Source organism: Hirundo rustica, chromosome 22, assembly GCF_015227805.2.
Source record: "Hirundo rustica isolate bHirRus1 chromosome 22, bHirRus1.pri.v3, whole genome shotgun sequence".
Classification (NCBI taxonomy): Eukaryota; Metazoa; Chordata; class Aves; order Passeriformes; family Hirundinidae; genus Hirundo; species Hirundo rustica.
Window position 1 is genome coordinate 5,117,539 of NC_053471.1, and position 12,653 is coordinate 5,130,191.

Consider the following 12,653-nt stretch of genomic DNA (forward strand, 5'->3'; position numbering starts at 1 on the left):
GTTAAGTCTTCGTTCAGTAATAGAAACAAGGAGTAATTAAACTGAATATACAAGTAGTAATATATTTGTAGGTACAGGGAGAGTCAACAGCCTGTATGAAACACCTCTTCTCCCTTGGAACTTCTTAAAGGAAACTAAAGCACAGAGGATGGGGGGAGATGGAGGGGCAGCCCCTCTCCCTGGGAATGCAGCAGGGAGTGGGGGCTGCAGGAAGGAAGGAATTCCACGGGACCGGGCTCACACAGCTTTACTGAGGTGTTGCAGACACAGGAATGACCCCAGAGCTCCCTGGCCTCGAGCACCTTCGCACAGGGGGCTGCTCTGCAGAGCCCCCCGGCGAGAATCGGCCTCTGGGGCTGGGACAGAGACACCGCTAATTACTGTGAATTAGAAATAAAAACATCTGTTCTGCAGAAGGAACAATCTGATTGTTAAACATGCTTAGGAAATGCCCAGTAGTTTAAGCCAGACCCAGCCCTTCGAGCCCCTCCTGGGCAGTGGCTGCTGCTGGAGAATGTTTGTTCCTGCTCTTCTTGCACCTTATTTATCTTGGTGCTTTTAAACCTTAATTGATAGAAATGGCCTTTCACTCCCAGGGACCAAATCCTAGGGAGCCTTGGGGCGAGTTCCCCTGCAGGAATGGCCCTGCATGGAGTGACCGTGAGTGGGGCAGAGAGGAAAGCCCCAGCTTAATTCTGCTTCGGAGATTCTGTGCTGCCCCTGCGACCCTTTACCTGTGCAGCACAGGTGGTGATGGACTGTTTTACTGTTCTGCTTTTTTCCTTTGAAGATCCTGCAGATTTCCTTCCTTCAGAAGTGTGGGAGCCTCACGCCCAGGGAGTGACTGCTTTTCCCTGGACACAAAAAGGAAAACTCACGGTGTGCTCAGGTGAGTGGCTTTTCCTAGGAGACAACAGCTGGACACGGACATGTTGCTATTTTGGGGGGGTTATAAAGGGGGAGAAATTTATCATAGACTGGGGGAAAAACCAAACAAGCAAAATTTCCAAAGCCAGGCTTCCATGAGCCACCACAGGAGCGGGGTCTGTTCTCTGTGTAGTTCCCAACACGGCAGTAAAGCAGAGCACGAGAGATTTGAAATGCACAAAAATGATCAGCTACAGCTACAGTTGTTTAGTTTCCCTTGAAGAAATAAGTGGATAATACAGATCTGGAAATCATAAGGCTGAGAACATTTTTCTGCATACTGCATAACAAAAGAACCCCTTTACATAAGACAGTAATAATGCCCATTAATGACTATATGGCAGAGTTTAATCCATGCATATGATTTAATAATTGCAGAAAAAAAAAAACATACAAAGAAAATAAAACCCCACATTAAAAAAAAAAACAAAAACAAAACAAACCTGCTCAAGCATATTCAAAATTCCTTTTGCATTGCACTTTAGAAGGAGATCTGCACCTAGAGCCAGACTCCAGCATCCCAAACACACAAGGGCCAACCCCTGTATCCACAGACAGGTTCAGGTCATTGACTTGGTGTGACTGTTTCTTGCTCCCAACAGTTTTACATTGTCCCAGTAATTCCACTCCTTTCATATTTCTTCTTTTTTGTACCTAAAACGTATATATGAACTTCTTTGTTAATGCTCACAGTTACTATAATGGTTACTATAATGGTTTCAAGCAAACAGCTCTTGTTTAAAAAAAAAAAAAAAAAAAAATCTCTCTAATGTACTGTAAGTAAATACCATAATTTTAGGATTGGAAGCCGCTTTCTGTCTACTGGGAAATAATTTTGAAGCTTACATAGTTTGCATTAATGTCCAAAAGCAAATAAAGATTACTGGAAATATGTTTCTTCTTTTAGAATAACTCTGGGTATGATGATGCATAGGGGGTTCTCTTTTTTTTATTTTTTTTTTTCCTTTTTATTCTTTAAGATAAAAGTGTCAGCATTGCCTAGAGAAGATGCTGAGAGGAAAAATGAGCTGGAAGGCACATCTGCAGCCCCAGATCACATTTTCACTTGCTTGAGTGTGTCAGAGGTGAGTGTTTATGGGTGAAAATTAACTCTTCTCCTGATCAGTAAAGCACCAGCTTTATTTGTTAAGCACTTTTGGGAGCATCTCTGCTGCTCCCCAGCTTGGGTCAGACACACAGCCAGGAAACCAGGTTGTAACTGAACCAGCAGCACAGGGGCAATTCCTGCTCTGGGGATTCTGATCCTCCTTTGCTCACACAGATGCTGATGGGAGGTGTCAGTGGTGGCAGGTTGGGTTCACGGTTTGCACAGCTGTTAGGGCAGAATCTAAAATGCTTAACATGTACATCTTAGAAACGGGGAATAAAATGCAGAGTAAGATTCTGACAAAGTGCAGGTTAAAAAAAAAAAATTATATATATATATATATAAAAAACCTCAGCACCACCCCCAAGGCAGTGATGGTTTGCTGCATTGTATCCTGGGGCTGCGGCTTGGATCCCAAAATTAAAGTAAATTCTCCTTTTAAAAACAAAAAAGTTTTTTAAAAAAAGATGTAGGCTTATTCACAGCAGCAAAAATGTTGGTTTTCTGTTCTGTAGTATCCGACACTGCGACGTTGGACTCTCCTTGGGCACAGAAATCCTGACTGACAGTTCAGAATGGAAGCAGGGAAATACTGAATTCATGGTAAGATGGTGCAACAAGATGAGTTTTCCAGAAAACTGAAAGCTGAACATTTCAGAATGACTTCAACACACAGATGTCTCTGCTTTGTTCCTCTACCAACTGATCATCCATTTCCTCCCTTTCTCTCTTTCTTTTCCCAAGGTTGAAGTGCTCCTGGGTGAAGTCTCTGAACACAGGGGGGGTCTGTGGGGCTGGGCTGGGGCTCTCAACCCAACCCCTTCTCCTCCCCTCACCCCCTGCACACTGCTGCAGCTTCCCTTCTTCCTGTGTCCAGGGCAGGAAATGGACATAATTCATTCTAAGGAAAAAAAAATCAACTTGGAAAAGCACCCTGAACTTCTCCTACACCCACGTGACGGGATGGAACCGCGATGGCTTCCGAGATGGCTGGAAAACTGCTCCTGACATGGATGGCATCATCACCACGGAGGGGCTTCTGCACAAAGAATCCCAAAGCCTATAAAGTCATTAAAAATTGTGCATCGAAGGTTTGTTTTTTAATTTTTTTTTGTCTTTTTTTGTTTGTTTGTTTTGCTTTTAAAGGTTCATTATAAAAATCTCGTTAATTTTTTTTTTTTTTAATACCAAGTCTGTGTAATGAATTCTTTTAAATAGCTTATAAGAAAAGTTGGTTTGTTTTTAAATTCCAAAATGTTCCAACAGGTAGGAGAACACAAAGCCACTGCCGTGCTCGCCTTGCACTCCGGGTTTAGCTGGACCACGCTGCTTTGCTTGGAGTTTGCCAGTAGAAAATTTGCTGTGGACTTAAAAGTATTTTGTTTACAAACACTTTGTGTTTTCTAGGCACAGTAAGATGTTGTGCTATACGGATCGGGGAAAAAAAAGAGGCGGAATTCAGTGCTTCTGTTCTAGAGAGTAACAACATTTGCCTTCCAACTACTGAGAATCCACGTTCCTAAAGCGTGTGCCAGGACACCACTACTCACACGTGCGCTCCCAGTCCCACTCTCTCCCTCCCCGTGCTGGGGAGCGAGGGGTCAGTTCTCCATGGGGCTCGAGGTGCTCTCACTGCTGGGCTGGCTGCTGGCTTTAGGCCACAGTTGTTCCTGAAGTTCCTTGACCACCTTCTCCAGGTGCTCGCGGGCCTCCCGCTCGTGCAGCAGGTCGGCGCGGAGCTGCTCCCGGTCGGCCTCGGCGTGCTGCAGCTTCACCTGCAGGTCCTCGATCTGCGGGGACAGGACACACAGGGCTGGGGGACACGGCTAGGGCAGGGCCTGAGCCTGCCCACACACCCTGCACAGGGTCAGGGAAGCGAGGAAATGTGTACTCCAGGGAGAGGATTAGCAAGACTGAGGTGAGGAAGGGATTTTTTCCTTTTTTCCTTATACTACTGCACTACAGGGCCTCCTTAGCTTTGAAACCTAAACATTCCCAGTGACTCCAGCTCCAGAAAGGAAGGTGAAACCCAGAAGAGTTAAGAAACACTTTAATAATTCCTTAGTGCCACAGAACTCTGGTCACTTCTTCAAGCATGGCTGTTATTTCTTCAGGCAGTGACAGCAGCTCAGCAAAACAAACCCCAGGTGTTGGCACAGGGGATTCACTTTCAGCTCTTTCAGTGATTGCTAATGGAAGTGACCAGAAAAGGCTGTGGATTAAAGCCCTGCACTGTCCCCACTCTGCTCCCAGCAGGACCTGCAGCTGCCCTTGGCCTCCCTGATCTCCCTGTTTGGTACTTTTTGACAGAAAAGGCAGAGAAAACCCCCAGGACCGGACAGTGCAAAGATCAGAGAAGCAGCACCAAGTGAGAAAGGAGAAGTCAGCAGTCAGCAGAGATTGCCATTTAACAAGGAAAGGAAACCTCCAATGTTTTGGGCTAAAATGCAGGTAAACCTCCCCCCATTCATGTTTGGATTTCAGGATCAAGGTAAGAAAAAGAAGCATAAACCACAGCTCCTCAATGGGTTTTAAGCATCTCATACTTTAAGCCTACACAGAGGCATTTCCACCCTGACTGTTGTCCTCTCCCACCCTGGCCTGATGCTGTTCCTGTCAGACTGAGCCTGTCTAGAGAACTGTGGTTCCCTCAAAAATAATATGTAACCAACTTCCTCCCGCACCCCAAGATGTAGCTGCAAGAATATCTAAAGCTTTATTTTAAAAATTCTCAAAACTGAAGTTCTTAAGTTCTAATGCCATTTTATAAAATTCAGCCCTGGGAGTGAGTTACTCACAGGAGTTTTGTTACCAGCTGTGCCAGCCACGAACCAGGAGCTGCCACGTGCCCTTTGCCCAAGGACAGCTCTGGGGGGCTCAGGAGTGGCTGTGACAGGGGGCTGCTGCAGGAGCCACTGCCAACCTGCCAGGCCTGGCCTCAGAAAATAGAATAATTGGCTACTTGAGTTCTTTTTGAGGTGATTTTTAGCCGTTAAGCTTAGGAAACCTCCTAAGGAGGGAAGGCAGTTGGAGACTGAAAATGCCCCGTGTCACACAGTGACCCCCAGGACACACCTGAGCCCCCAGCCCAGCCCAGCCCGTGTTCACCTGCCCCGGTGCTGCTCCCCAGGGCCCTGCAGGGGAACGCCCAGAGCAGCAGCAGCCCCAGGGCGGCTCTGTTTAGTCTGGACACCCCTTATCACCCCTTATCAGTGAGACATCCTGTGATGCTGAGAGGAAGCCCCACATCATTTCCTGCTCCTGGCCAGACGTGTCTCAGCGGGAGCAGGCGGCCACTCCCCTTCCCCTTATCAGAGCCCTGGGGATTGTGAGCTTTGCTTCTGCTCTTCCCCTCCTCCCTTAAAGCCACCATGCCAGGGACCTGCAGCTCCCACCTCCAGGAGCACCTGTGTCTCACAACAGGCTGCTCCAGCACTCCTGGAACTGCCTCTGCCACCAGCTTTTCAGGGCTACATCAAACTATGTAAAGCATTTGCAGTACATATAAATACACACCAATTAAAGTAGGGTAAACAGTAGCTTTTGAGGAGTGTGTTTGAGAGCTCCCTCTAACACGGGGGACCCCGCACACCTCTGTGGCAGCTGCATGGAATGAGTTTCAATTCATTTTTTGGAGTGCTGCCCTGTGTTGCTGCCTGTCCCAGCCCGGCTCCTGCCTGGCAGGGGAGCCGAGCGCTGCCGCAGCCCCTGCAGGTCTCACCTGTGCCGAGTACTTGGCGCGGAGCCTGCCGGCCTCGCAGCCCTTGTCGCACACGCGGATCTGCCGCGCCTGCTCCAGCTCCCTCTTCAGCCGGATCCGCGACTCGTTGGCCTCCTTCATCTTCTTCTCGTTCTCGGCTCGCAGGCGCTCGATCTCTTTCCGCAGGTTGCGCTTGGCCTCCGTCGCTTCCCTCAGCTTCTCTTTCTTGGCCACTCTGAGGAACTCCAGCTCCTGGGACACAGAAGCAGGTGAGGAGTGAGTGCAAGGAAGCAGAGCAGCGAGGGGAGCCATCCAAACCACATTCCCACCTCCTGCTGCTCATGACTGAGGCAGCCCACGGCTAAACCCCGCTCTGAACTTTGCACGAGCCCTTCTCCTTTAAATCCGGTGGAGTTCCTGCACTCCAGCTACCCCGAAGCCCAGGATAACAAAAAGCTCAGCGCTACAGCCCCATTTTGCTTTGTCAAGCAGAATAGCTGCGACCATCTGGGCCTGAATAAAGATGAACTGCAGTTGGAGAGAGCTCCAGCACCAGCTCCACGTTCCAAAGCACCCGACTGCAGTGCCTGGGCTGGAGCTGAAGGCTCTGAAGATGCACAGCGTAGAAAGTGCAGTTCTGAGTGTCCTTTGTGTACAGCAAAGCTCAACAGGACATCAGAAATCAGATCCATTTTATCAAGGCTCCCCCAAAAACCCCACTCAAAGCAAGGACGGAACACAAACTGTGTCTTCTCCAGCTCTGGGCTGCTGTAGGTGATGGGGGGAGCCTCAAGACTCCTGACAAACAGCCCACGGACTGCTCTGTCACAAGAGCTGGAAACTCCAGGCTAAAACCCGAAGCTGAATGGAAACCACATTTTGTTCTGGGAGCTGCCTTGGACTCTCAAATCCATTAACTGAAGTGATAATGATAAGGAACCTTCAAGGTACAAAGGAAGAAACTCCTCAGTTGTTAAAATACATTCACAGCAAGCACAAAGACGTGGCTCACTTTTCCTAAATGGTTAAATTAGAAACTAAAGATCTATTTTTTCCCCCAGAAGCAGCATTTCCTCCCTGTCCGAGTCAAACCCTCCAGCCCCGGTTGCTGTGAAGTAACACTGTAGGGTCATGGGAAATTCACTCTTCTGACAATCCCACTTCCCAGCCAGGCCATTGTTAGCACAGCCGTGCCTCTGGAAATACACACACAGCCCCTGGAAGTACAGAGAGCCCCTGGAAATACACACACAGCCCCTGGAAGTACAGAGAGCCCCTGGAAATACACACACAGCCCCTGGAAGTACGGAGAACCACTGGAAATACACACACAGCCCCTGGAAGTACAGAGAGCCCCTGGAAATAGAGAGAACCACTGGAAATGCACACACAGCCCCTGGAAGTACAGAGAGCCCCTGGAAATAGAGAGAACCACTGGAAATGCACACACAGCCCCTGGAAGTACAGAGAACCACTGGAAATACACACAGAGCCCCTGGAAGTACCCACACAGCCCTCTTCTGTGTGTGGAACTGGGAACTCACACCTTCCCAAATGGAGAATGAGAATGGACACAGAGCCCCCCTGACACAAGGCTTGATTTAACACTCAACTGCTTCATGCCATTCCTGCTTTAAGTACACACTATTTAGGTATGACACATAAATGTTTACTTTCAATACGTAAAATAAAACACAGATTTACTGGAACACAAAGGAATTAAGCAATTTGCTCAGGGTAACTTAAAAAAAGAGCACCAGTGCCGGTTTTGTGTCTCCCATACTCCATCAAACCAGGCCCCTGTTTACTCCATCCCATGGACTCCAGCCCCAGCTTGGGAACAGCTCCACACCAAATATTCAAAGAGGACACACAGATCTTCTGCCTTGGCTCCCTCTTCTATTTCTGTGCACTGTTTTTCCCCCAGCTCAAATAAAAGCCAGCTCACTCATCACTGAGCTCAGTCCTGACCTGCAGCCCTGCCTGACCACGGATACAACTGAAGGATCCAGGATTTCCAGAAAGAAGGAGCTGCATCCCTGAGTGAAGCTCAGCACTGTGGCCACTGGGATGCCTGACAAAGCCCTTACTTCAGCTGTGGCCGTGGCCCAGGAACACCCTCCCTCACAGAGCCTTTAAAACTCCAGCTAAAGCCTCCAGAAATGTTTCCTGTTCAGTGAAATGAAAACAAAATAAACTCTGCTGGACTAGAAGAATTTTTTCAGTAATGAAAAGATGTTGATTTTGGTAACCATGGATTTATAACCCAAGGAAAAACAGGTGGCAAGCTTAAAAACGTAGGACTGGTTCCTGTGCTTTGGTTTCCCGGCTGGATTTACAAACAGAGCCCCAGCAAAGGCTGTTGCTATTTGGGAAAAATGAGGCAATTCCATTTTCAGAGCTCCCTGCTGGGCTGTACCTGGCAGGGCAGGGCGGCCTTACCTGGTGCAGGCTGCGCTTGGCCTGCAGGGCCGCGTTCAGCTTCTCCTCCTGCTTCACCCTCATCTTCACCACCTCGTGCAGGAACTTCTCTTTGGCTTCTTTAGTGTCCAGGCCGCTGTCCAGGGCCTGCCTGAGGTGCTCCAGCTCAGCCTCCAGCCCGCTGCTGTGGGGGTCAGGGTGTGCGGCCACCTCGTAGGAGCTGTTGACGGGGGCTGGGGGCTGCATCCCAGGGGAGCTCATGTCCTTGGCAGAGCTGGAGGAGGTGAAGGATGGGGAGGAGAGCGAGGATAAGGAGGAGGTGACTGGAAAACAGAAACATTGAAAATTAAATCTCAAATGTCAAAAATTAAGACATAATTATATACAACTCATATATATATTATACAGCTCGAAATGTGCTGAGGCCCTTTTGTACAGAGACACTTAATCATCAATTTTAAAAAGGAAATAAAAAACCTACTCATTTTACACTTTGATACTTGAAATATGATAGAAATGCAATCTTGACTTAAGGGACTGACTTGCAATTTGTTTGAACTGTGACTGTGCAACTCCTGTCACAGAGGTACCATTGAGGCACTGGGCTTCCAGAATTCCATTTAAACCCAACAGAAGGCGCACAGGAAACCCTGCAAAAAACCCCCAGCCCAAATAAACTGAAACAAAGGCAGCCACAAGTGGCACTTACATTCTTCCCTGGTTTCTACTTCAATCTCTGCTTCCGACTCCTTGTCCTCCTCGGGGGCGGCGGCGGCGGTGGCCGCAGCCTCGGGGACGGCCGTGTGCTCGGCGCCGTGTTTCCTCTTCCTCGGCTGGGCAGAGCCCAGGGACTCGCTGCTCCGGGACACCACGGTGGCACAGGGAGGGTTGCTCACGATCTTCTGCTGGGCTGGAGGGGCCAGGGCCACGTTGGGGGCCACGGCGCTCTCAAAGCTCTTGTAGGAGTAAAAGCTGAAAAGGAAGGAGAAAATGGTCACACTCCTGGCTTTGGAGAGCTCCCCAGTCCAGTGTTACCCTGCAAACGTGGCAGTGAATGGCGGTGAATCCCACTGAGCTACACCAGCTGAGAACCTGCCCGTGGTACTGTTCAGTGGTTTGCCCTCATTAAATCCCGGGATCCCATCCCAAGGGCCACAGATCCTCAGAGCACCAAGGAGATGAGATCTCCCAGAGCCTAAAAGTCCTAAAGCTGTTTCCTCCTGCTCTTCGTGGCACTGTTGTTTTACCCAGCTGCACAGCTGGACTTGTGTCTATCCACAAATGTTTTGTCAACTCAAAACAGCACTTCCTTAAGGAAAACTGGAAAAACATCTTGTACCTCCGTGATTCTGACACACACCTGAGCGTCCTGTGTACCACAGGTACGACAACCAACAAACCTTTGGTTAAACTAAACCTTGGTGTTAAAGGGGAGCAATAACATAATATCAAATACAAAAAGCAGAGCAAAAACTTTGCAACTTCAATTTGCCACCTACAACGTGATGTGGTATCAGTTAAAATGTCCCCTGGAGCTATTGTAGATGGGTTTTACGCAATACTGAAATCAGCAAAATTTCTCACAGGGACACCACGGGGACTTAGACCTCTTCTCTCCCTACCTAGTTTAAAAATTAGGATATGCTGATCAGCTTTTTCCCCTTCTACTTGCCTTTTTTTTAAATCAATCCCCATAGCTTCTAAGAAACTTGTTCATAAGGGCAGCACAATATGTTCTCCATAATATTCCCTAAAAACACCTGGTCATAAGTCAAAGTTTCCAAAGAAATCATCACCCTCAGGCAGAAATCTGGCTGGGAGGTTTTTCAGACTGCACAGCTCCAGTCTGGCACAGGGATGTCGAATTGCCCCGACACTTTCTGTTCTCAGTGTGACACCAAGGTCCCACCTGCTGTGGGTGACTCACTCAGTGCTGCTCCACTCCAAGAGCAGAGCGTGGCCTCGCTGTCTGGACGGCTCTGACAGGCTCTGGAGCCAGGACCCCCCAGGCCAGGGCACACAGAGGCTTTGGGGAAATCTCTGCTGTCCTTCAGCCTCCCCGGCACTGCGGGAAGGGGAGAGGATGGAGCTGTGCAGGGAGCTGCTGCAGGTACCACGGACAGGGGCTGGGAACGGCTGCACCTCCCCGAGCGCTGCCCCAGGACAGGGACTCCTCCTCCTTTAAGCAGCAAATCCCAAGACCTCCGATGACTGTAGCGAGTGACCCCCCCTTCACAGGTGTCACCTTTAACCTCCCTTCATGCACAAAGCAGCACCGCTTTCCTGCGTTCCCCTCCTGCAGATGAAAGCCGGAGGCAGCTGCCAGGGCCCCGTGTCCTCACCTGTCGCGGATCAGGGCGGGCAGGTGGCTGGAGAGCTCCTTCTCGCTGGCAGACACCGCGGGGGACCAGGGCCGGAAGGCGGAGAGGCGCTGCCGGGGATGGACACAGCCGATGCTCTGGGGACGGGGCAGGACACGAGTGACTCCAATGTTAAACCATCAGTCAGCACGCAGGGGAGCTGGGGCTTCCCAGGGCACCCTCAGTTACCCCACAGCCGCCCCCCTCCCTCCCTGCTCAGGGAACTGCACTGTGGGTTCTGCTGCCAACGAGCTCGGGGCGCTTTGTAGGGATCACAAACAGCTCCCGAGCCTTGCAGGACTCCTGCACCTCAAAGGCACGAGGGAATTCCTTACGTCCCTGTCGTAATCTGGGACAATGAGGATTGTCATCTGGAGGGTGACAAGGAATCTGGGGGGACTGTTGTAGCTCACTGCTGACTAGGAAAAGGATAGAAATGTTACTAATTTAGAGACCCTGGGCATGTTCTTTCTCTCATTTTCCCCTCTGGTTTCAGTAGAGCGATGCTTTGTGCCAATCTGATCTCTCTTGATTACAAAATATTCAACAATCACCTTATTAGATGAACTGGATAAGGACCGTAACCAACTGGACTGTTTTTCCTTCTCAGTAGAAGCTGGAGATTGGGAAGCAGAGTCATCTATTTTGGGCTTTTTGGAAGCAGGAGGATCTGAAGAGACCTGAAACAAAGGCAGGAAAAATCCAAGTAAGAATTCCTCATTTTGCAATCAGCTTAGAAACAATTATAAGGCAGAAGCAAATCTTGTTATTTAAAAGGAAGAAGCTCTGGGTGCTTTTTCAAGTGTAAGGCCAAACAAAGGAGTGCAAACAAGGGGCAGACACAGACTGTGACATAACACACTCCACTCCTTCATGGGAGACACTCGGGTCAAGTGTGCATGGCACAGGAGAGATGGGCAGTGATCAAAGGCAGACACTCGCTCCAAGCTGCAGAGAACTATCGGCCTTTTATGATTTTTGTATGCAGAAAGGTAAGTTTAATGTGGCTGCTGAACTGGAAAGATTATTTTAAACGGGAACAGAACAGACTTTGTTATTCTGTTTGCAGTGGTTGTTATGCCGATGACTTCACTACCCCACAGCTGCAGTGGATTCTGGGGGTGCTGCCAAGAGCTGCTTTGCCTTTTCCACAAGTGGCTCAGCTTGGCCCATAAATCATCCTCAAGCATAAGAAAGCCCTTTGGCAAGCAAAATCCCTTTCCTTCAACACTGTGAAGGAATAAAATTCCTATAGTCCCAGCGTGGCTCGCAAAAAAATTGGTAACTACTGGTTTAACTGGTGCACTGGGGATACCAGCTTGAAGCCCTGCCAGTACAAACACCTCTCACAGCAGGGAGGGAGAAGGTTCTGGACCATCATGACCAGAAACGATAAAAGAAACATCCCACCCCCATTGCTATTCCCTTTTCTGTCTTTTTGCAGTTGAGAACTCTCCACCTTTCCCCATTCCCACTCAGCCTGGCTCCCAGAAGGGTGGCAGAACCACACTGCAGTAATTAATAATTGCTCAGATTTGCATTCATTTGTTTCATCCTTTCCCTTCACTGTGATTTTTGTGGGCAAACAAGTGTTGATCCAGGTGTGTCTGGAGAACGCGGGGATGGCAATATCCTGGGAGCCTGAAATGCTCCAGCCCAGGTGTCCCCCCAGTGACAGAAAGGGTCTCATGCCAGTGTCCTGTGTTCTGAACATCAGTCCCCTCAAGGCACCTTCACTTGGGAACTCAGAGGCTGCTTCTCCAGGTGATACTGAACCCTGAGCACTGTGATTTAAAGGATTTACCTCAAAAGCACCTGCAGAATTGTCCAAATGCCCTTCTCAGGACTCTCTCCCCAAGAGCTCTCTAACTGCACCCCGTTAGCACCTTGATTAGGAGCAAATTACAGCCTCAAGTCCTGGAGCAGGGCAGGCGATTGCCCAGCCCATGCCAGCCCATCTGGCAGCACCCCTGGCTGCCCAGGGTGCCCAGCAACGTCACCAAGCCCAGCCTGGAGGGCTCAGCACAACATTCCCTGGCACTGGGAGCTCGGGGCAGCTTTCCATACGTAGCAGATGAAGGAGGGTGACACGGGGGGGTGTGTGTGTGTGCAACCCCCAGGACAAAATTAGCCCGTG

General features: G+C 49.4%; 1 protein-coding gene and 1 long non-coding RNA gene across 3 annotated transcripts in view; one reads left to right on the plus strand and one right to left on the minus strand.

Annotated features, from left to right (window-relative positions):
* LOC120762261 (uncharacterized) overlaps positions 1 to 3,578 on the plus strand; it is a 32,215-nt gene extending 28,637 nt beyond the window's left edge. For both annotated transcript variants that reach the window (XR_005703875.2, XR_005703876.2), the window contains exons 3-7: positions 791 to 889; positions 1,908 to 2,012; positions 2,551 to 2,638; positions 2,913 to 3,126; positions 3,443 to 3,578. This is a non-coding gene — a long non-coding RNA (uncharacterized LOC120762261). The remainder of the gene's footprint in view (positions 1 to 790; positions 890 to 1,907; positions 2,013 to 2,550; positions 2,639 to 2,912; positions 3,127 to 3,442) is intronic.
* The window catches only part of SKI (SKI proto-oncogene), a 96,649-nt gene continuing 87,334 nt past the window's right edge, over positions 3,339 to 12,653 (minus strand). The window contains exons 2-7 of the mRNA XM_040084488.2: positions 11,071 to 11,196; positions 10,499 to 10,614; positions 8,866 to 9,128; positions 8,178 to 8,479; positions 5,757 to 5,987; positions 3,339 to 3,825 (exon numbers count right to left, since the gene is read on the minus strand). Coding sequence (XP_039940422.1) covers positions 3,637 to 3,825; positions 5,757 to 5,987; positions 8,178 to 8,479; positions 8,866 to 9,128; positions 10,499 to 10,614; positions 11,071 to 11,196 — 1,227 coding nt within the window. The 3' untranslated portion in view covers positions 3,339 to 3,636. The remainder of the gene's footprint in view (positions 3,826 to 5,756; positions 5,988 to 8,177; positions 8,480 to 8,865; positions 9,129 to 10,498; positions 10,615 to 11,070; positions 11,197 to 12,653) is intronic.